This window comes from Solanum pennellii, chromosome 8 (genome assembly GCF_001406875.1).
Source record: "Solanum pennellii chromosome 8, SPENNV200".
Lineage (NCBI taxonomy): Eukaryota > Viridiplantae > Streptophyta > Magnoliopsida > Solanales > Solanaceae > Solanum > Solanum pennellii.
This window is the reverse complement of record NC_028644.1, coordinates 2,883,452-2,891,295: the sequence shown is the minus strand read 5'-3', so window position 1 is coordinate 2,891,295 and position 7,844 is coordinate 2,883,452. Positions and strand designations below refer to the sequence as shown.

General features: G+C 32.6%; 1 protein-coding gene across 1 annotated transcript; it reads left to right on the top strand.

The window, feature by feature from the left end:
* The first annotated feature begins 1,494 nt into the window (after positions 1-1,494).
* LOC107029060 (calcium-dependent protein kinase 1) lies at positions 1,495-6,301 on the top strand. Its single transcript, XM_015230358.2, has 8 exons — positions 1,495-2,265; positions 2,960-3,103; positions 3,660-3,812; positions 4,299-4,414; positions 4,523-4,690; positions 5,129-5,256; positions 5,328-5,427; positions 5,754-6,301. Exons 1-8 carry the CDS (start codon positions 1,608-1,610, stop codon positions 5,835-5,837), a joined length of 1,551 nt encoding a protein of 516 aa, XP_015085844.1. The 5' UTR covers positions 1,495-1,607; the 3' UTR covers positions 5,838-6,301.
* Positions 6,302-7,844: the final 1,543 nt, after the last annotated feature.

The following is a 7,844-nucleotide window of genomic DNA, read 5'->3' as shown; positions in this document are numbered from 1 at the left end:
TATATATATATATATATATACATTATATATATATATATATATATATATATATATATATATATCTACACACACTACAAGACAACTTGTTGGGAGCTGTTTGGTGACATAACTCAGTTTGATTGTTCCTTATTTTACTATTCCTAACTGGCAAGTGGCAACTAGCAAATCAAAGAAGTCTATATCTCACAAATTTAAAAGTTATCAATAAATAATTACAAAAGAATTATTTTTAGAAATGATTAAATTATACAAATAATAATGACTGGAAGGGTTTCTTTTTTCTTATTTCTAACTGGCAAATCAAATAAGTGTTCATCTAAAAAATCTATTGGTAGAAAAGAAAAGAAAATCAGTGGGAGCTCCAAAATTAAAAATTGAATTACTATATTATTTTTATTTTATTTCTAAACTAAATAAATGTTAATATATAATTAATTTAATATTAAATAATAATTTTTATTTAAATTCATGTCTCTAGACACAACGGTTCAAATTCTTTTGGGAAACAGTTACAATAAAAGAGGAAAGACCAAAAGTTGCATTTTTCTTAATAAATTGTATATATCAATTCTCCTTTATCAAAAGTCAATTTAATTTTGGATTGGGACTTATGTCATTGATTATTTCTTATCATCCTTTATTGTTAATCGAGAAAAGATATATAAAAAGTAGCAAAGATACTAAACGTAATTACTTTCGTATTGAATTTTATGTTTTTTCTTTTTTATTATTTTATTTGTTTAATCTTGATTGTTTTTATTATATTTTAATGTATTTTCTTCAAGTTTTTGATCTTGTTTTCATCAAATTATGCTAATAATCTGTAATACAATTTGTTAATTTTGTGTGGGTTTTTTAGTGCTGTGTGTTTTTTATTCTTCTTTCTTAATGTTAGATTTTGAAGTATTCTTTGAATATCATCTTTTTTGTTGGTTTTATGGTATTTGATTTGCTTAGTCTTATTGTGCTTTCTATCTAGACTAGAAAAGGTTTACACGGATATTATTTTATTTTTGTGTGGTCTTATTAAATATGTTGTATCATTGAATGTTTTTTTAATATCTAACTTTTGTTGAGTTTTAGTAATTTTGAAATGTATTCTTGATGTATTGCTCAATTTTATACGTTATGTGATACTTTTTTATTTTTTATCTTGGGATTACAATTTTTGTTGGTTCTTTGATGGACTTTTTCATCCTTTAAGAAATATAGTTATTACTGTCAACTCATATAATAGGATCATTTTCACTTATATTTCATTATTTTCACACTATATATTTTTTTTAGCATTTTTTGAATAAGAAGTTGCTAACTATTTCACATATACTTTGCTGTATGAGAATATCAAATCGAATTGGACTTTTTTTAATAACAATATCTCACTATGATATTTAAATTAATATCTTATATTATGTTATATTATATGTATTTTGTAATAATATTTTGATATGTCACTCGAAAAATATCCAAACAAACGATGTATTTTGCAAAAAGGTTAATTTTGTCATTTCATCCCATAAGTAAAATGTTGAGTCTTCAGACCACAGGCCATAAATATCTCACAGTTTGACTGAAAAGTCCTCACAAACTCCAAAAAAAAAGAAAAAATGGGCAACTGTAACAGCTTATCTTCCGACCAAGCCACCACCACTTCCGGCGGCGGCGGGGGCGGCGGCGCCACTTCAACGCCGTCGACCACGGGTATCAGAATCATCCCTTCCTCACAACCACCACCTCCACGACCACTCTCCGGCATCGGCCGTGTTCTCGGCCGGCCAATGGAGGATGTCCGGTCCATCTACATTTTCGGCGGCGAACTCGGCCGGGGTCAATTCGGAGTCACCTACTTAGTTACTAACAAAAAAACGCGCCAGCAGTTCGCGTGCAAGTCAATCGCTACACGAAAACTCATCAACAAGGACGATGTCGACGACGTCCGCCGTGAAGTTCAGATCATGCATCACCTTACCGGTCACCGGAATATCGTTGAGCTTAAAGGAACTTTCGAGGATAAACACCATGTTCATCTCGTCATGGAACTTTGTGCCGGCGGCGAGCTTTTTGACCGGATAATTGCTAAAGGACACTATTCCGAGCGAGCTGCTGCTGGAGTTTGCCGGCAGATGGTAACTGTTGTTCACAATTGTCATTCTATGGGAGTTATGCATAGGGATTTAAAACCTGAAAATTTCCTTTTTTTGAGCTCCGATGAAAGTTCACCATTAAAGGCTACTGATTTTGGACTATCAGTCTTTTTCAAACCAGGTATTATTCGATCACCGATCAATCACGCCTTAATTTTAAGCTAATTTAGGTCTGCAGTATGAATAATTTGAATACTTTTGCTTTGTACATCACCACTCTGAAAGAAACTAAGCATCAAACGAAGTCTTTTAAGGCAGTGTGTGCAAAGGCAGAGCCAGGATTTTTAGCAAGGATAACAACAACAACAAACCATTATAGTCTCATAAGGGGGTCTGAGGAGTGTAGAGTGTACACGAATATAACGCCTATCTCATAGAAGTGGAGAGGTTGTTTTCAAAAGACTCTCAGCTCGAGTAACGTACATCAGAGTAGTTAAAAGAAAATACATAAGTAAAAAGAACATGGAATGTAATAGGCAAATCTTAACATAACATTAAAAATGTTACTACTGATATGAATGAGGAAACAGTACAACGCATTAAACTACCACCAAATCTATCCCGCATGAAAAAGAGATAATGCTCTACTGCCTACTAACCTTCTACCCTAATATGCGACCTCCATAACCTCCTATCTATGGTCATGTCATCGGAAAGTTGGAGTTGAGAATTTTTAGCAAGGGGATTTAAAATATGAAAAAGTAAGCATATGAATAAGTCAAGAGCTTTGTTAGAATTTTTGCTGGACCACTTGTTTAAGGCTCTTTGGGATATATTGGTGAGCTATTCAACCTAAAAGCCACTCGTGGCTGCAGGTGATGTGTTCAAAGACCTGGTTGGTAGTGCATATTATGTTGCTCCAGAAGTTTTGCGCCGAGAATATGGACCTGAAGCTGATATTTGGAGTGCTGGAGTTATTCTGTACATTCTACTCAGTGGTGTTCCACCATTTTATGGAGGTAATTTCATCTGCTACCTCTAGAATTTTAGCATCAGAATTTTCTTGAGCTTCTTCGTCATTAACAATTTCCTTTTCATGTCAGCATCAATAGACTATGGCGAATACTTGCATGCACCATATAACATCTTTTTATTTCCTTCACGCTAAAATATGAAGAAGAAATTGAAGAAACATGTCATTCAGGAATTGTAGCAGAATGCACTGGAAATATTAGGAAACGCAATGAGATGGCTTAAAGAGTTGAAGACTTTCATGCTTATCTTGCAGATGTATTTTTACAGCATTTTTTCTCCAATTTTTTTGATTTAAATTTTTTTTAGTTGAACAGCATTAGTTGTTCCTCTTGTAATTGCCGTAATGTCACAATATGGAAAAATTCAACTTACTTATATGGTATCTTGCATAGTTAGTGTTCTTTTTAGTATCTGAACATCATAGTTTTCCAACTCGATATTTGCAATTGGCTTCCCGTAAAATTAGCAAGGGGATAGCTAAAATTTTGCTGAGCCTTTTGTTTCTAGTGCTGAATAGCTACCAGCTTTCTTTGTTCGCAGAGAATGATCAGAGTATCTTTGATGCCGTTCTTCGAGGTCATCTTGATTTTTCATCTGATCCTTGGCCTTCAGTATCGAGTAGCGCTAAAGATCTTGTTAAGAAGATGCTGCGATCTGATCCTAGAGAGAGGATTTCTGCAGCTGAAGTCCTAAGTAAGATTTAGCTTTGATCAAATTCTGTCATAATACACTGCAGAATGTCTTTCTTATATTGTCTCTATTTAGTATGATGATCTGTTATATTTATAATAAAGAGGATTGCTTTTATTTGTATAGCTGTAGCATCCAGAATTCCTTTAGCTAAGTAATAAGTCTATGAAGTCCAAAAGATTATCCCAATCAGCTATAGTAGCGAGTTTGTACGGAGACCCTAAGATAGTTCACATCTATATTTCAAAACATGGACTTACTTGGATTTTCTTTCAAAGCATCCATGGGTTGTTTTCGTTCCACACATTCCATAGGAGACATGCTCATAGAACTCAATTTTCTTAAGGAATAACTCTGGTCCTTGCAATAACTCCTACTGGTAGGTTCTGGTACTCATAATTGATGGTTTTAAATTAATACTTATAATCTCTGGAATGACCATTTCACACTGTACTATATAACTGAAGTAAATATTATATGCAAATGCAGATCATCCATGGATGAGAGAAGATGGTGATGCATCTGACAAACCTCTTGACATTGCTGTCTTATCTAGAATGAAACAATTCCGTGCTATGAACAAGCTGAAGAAAGTAGCACTGAAGGTCAGAGTTGTGTATTCAATGTTCTAATTCTTAACGAGATAGGCAATTTCTTTCCCTTTCATGTGTTTCCAACAACTGCTCTGATCTTCCGTTCCCCTGAATTTGTAGGTAATTGCTGAAAATCTTTCTGAAGAAGAAATCATTGGCTTGAAGGAAATGTTCAAATCTATAGACACAGATGACAGTGGGACAATTACATTTGAAGAATTGAAAGCTGGTCTTACAAAAATGGGTACAAAGCTTTCAGAGTCAGAAGTCAGGCAGTTGATGGAAGCGGTATTTTCCTGGCCGTTCCTTATTTTATGGTTACTGTTACCTCTCTTTTTAGCTCATATCTCCTTCTTGCGATTATTCGTCATGTTCATTCTGCAAATTTGGCAAGCAGTTGATCACTTGTTGAGATGTAAATCTCTGGGAACTAAAAGCTTCTCGGTGAAGCGCATGAACAAAAGATTACATAGTCCTGCAGAAACTCTTCATTTTGGTGATATGTACCTCGCTAAGTGGCCGTATTTCTTACCCATTAGCAAGTCCACAGCTCTAAATGGACTGTGTTTTAATTATAAGATGCTCCTGAAAATGATGTATATGTTCTCAATCCCCTTAAAATCATTTGACATAAAAAATATTTGGCTTCAAAATACCTGAAGTGCGTGCATAGAGGGTCCTCATTAATGCATAGTTGATAATACAGATATTTGGTTGTTCTTCCAGGCTGATGTTGATGGAAATGGAACAATTGATTATCTTGAGTTCATAACAGCTACGATGCACATGAATCGCATGGAAAGAGAAGATCACTTGTACAAAGCCTTTGAGTATTTTGACAAGGATAAGAGCGGGTATGAAGCTATCCATCTGACCCTCTACATAGGGTTAACACTTTACTGTTTTCTAATCTTGGTTCCTTTAGGTATATTACGATGGAAGAATTGGAGCATGCGCTGAAGGAATACAACATTACTGATGACAAAACAATAAAAGAGATCATTGCTGAAGTTGACACAGACAATGTACGGTATCCTTTTCCTTATGCAAGTTTATATGATATTTCTATTTACAACATCTAAACATCTTGTGTTTTTTAGAATTTTCTTGTTGGAGAAACAAGGAAAAATACAACTGTATAAGAAACTATTTAAGCAATGTGAAATGTTCCCCTAGGATTAAACAACCTTTCTCTATAAGAGGAGCAGGAACAACAAAATGAATATAATACAAAACCAACAAGTATATAGCTCATGTATTGAGAAGATATCCTTGGTCCATTAACAGCCGTGTGTGGCCGTGAATGGTTTCTTTTGGACTGTGATGGATAAATATTTTTAACCAATCGCAGGATGGAAGAATCAATTACGATGAGTTCGCTGCCATGATGAGGAAAGGTAATCCAGATTTTGTCAACAATAGGCGCCGCAGATGAAACACACACGAAACTCATAAAGCACACCATTTGATTAGCACTGCTGCTCCAGTGAGTTTTTTTTACCATTGGAACCTCTATAAAGATCCAATTGATGTTCCCTGTTTTAGCTATCTGGGATTGTGAGAGTTTTGGCTCTTCATTCATATCAAACAAAAGAAGTTTCGACTTTTTGGTTAATTGGCGGTACGAGTTCCTTGTTTGGATTGAGGTTCTGATTTGGTGACTGGTTCAAATCTGACAAAAGTATTTAATGTATAGTATACAATTGATAATGCTGATGGTATTGCTACTTTGGTTCATACTTCAGCCTCTTTGAAACAAATGAAGAAAAGTCCATTTCCCCTCATGTCATGTGTGCTTTTGAGCATTGTGTTTTTGTTCTGGAAAAAGCAATAATTTTGTTAAGGAATGTATTTGTTGTCCCATATTTGGTAACAATAGTTTATCTCCAATTATGGGTATACAGGGTGAGTTTCAGTTATATACACTGTCATTGTAGAATCATGAGGTCCCTCGGGTTGCAAAATCACTAGGTGATTTCTTCTTCTTACGTAAAAAAAAATAGTTAAAAGTCATAGAAAGTATACATTATACATTATAACTAGTTAAAATCCATAGAAAGTATACACTAAGAGCCTGTTTGGCTCAGCTTAAAAGCTGGTCAAACTGACTTAAAAAGAATTTATTTTAAGCCAAAAGTTAAAAGTTGGGGTAGAGGTGCTTTTTTTTTTAGCTTATAAGCTGTTTTAAGTTGACCACATTTTTATCTTTTTCCCCTTAATATTTTTATACAATCTCCAAATTACCCACATAATCCTAACATCTCTTTCTTCCATTTTTCCCTTTTCACGTTTGGCATAGCAACTTCAACACTTTTATCCAAACGCATAACTGCTTATTTTAAAAATAAATTTCAGTACTTTCAAAAGTACTTTTTTAAAACTGCTTTTATTAATCCAAACGGGCTCTAACTGCACAATACAATTTACATATTCATATGCATTTACTATATATTATGATGCACACAAAAAACTGAATATAGCTTCATTATACGTTGAATATATACTGACAATAAAAAATATAGTTTATACATAATATGAACTATATCCTAACTACACATTATGATACATTCAAAAAACAAAATTTAACATAATTATGTTTGAAACATTATGATATATTAAAAAAAAAACAAAATCTAACATAATTACACATTAAGTATACATAGATAGTTTAATTTTGATCAACGTAAATCCATCTATAAACAATTTCAAAATTTAGAATATTAAATCCTCTCGATATTTTGAGTCTTTTAATATATAATATGTTACATCAAATCAAAATAACAAAAAGGGAAGCAAGGAAGAAGAAATTGTTAGACGATAATATTATCAACTTACGATTTCAATAAAAGAAGGCCAAATGGCCATATTTTGTAAAATTTTTTTGTAAATTGGACTAAAAAATGGTAAATTAAGTTAACCGGCTGACATTTTATATAATTTGTCCCTTTTATGGAAAAATTATTTAAATATATAATTTATTTGGTCATATTCTCTAATTTTCTTTAATCATTTAAACCCTTTTCAAGATTCACTATTTTACACAATGTATTGATCTATATATAACGTTGTATAATGTATCAATTGAATAAATCACTTTATGCAATCTATTGGTCAAACTTATTACTTTATGCAATGTATCGAAACGTTTTGATGTGTATCTGAATTTCACCAAATTTAAGGAATTTTCGTAATTTAGAAAATAATAGAGGTATGATAATTAACTCTTAACACTATAAGATTCGTGTAAGAAAAATTTAAAATTGTTGAAAGGCTCATTTTAATCCGTCAAAGTTTACAGTTGTCCTGCCTTTCCTATTTAAACAAAAAAAAAACTAATTATGAAAATCTCCGTGCACGAATTCAATATTTATTTTTAAATGGTGTTAGTTGAATAAGTTTAAATCATCTTATTATCTTTAAAATAAATAAAAATATATAAATA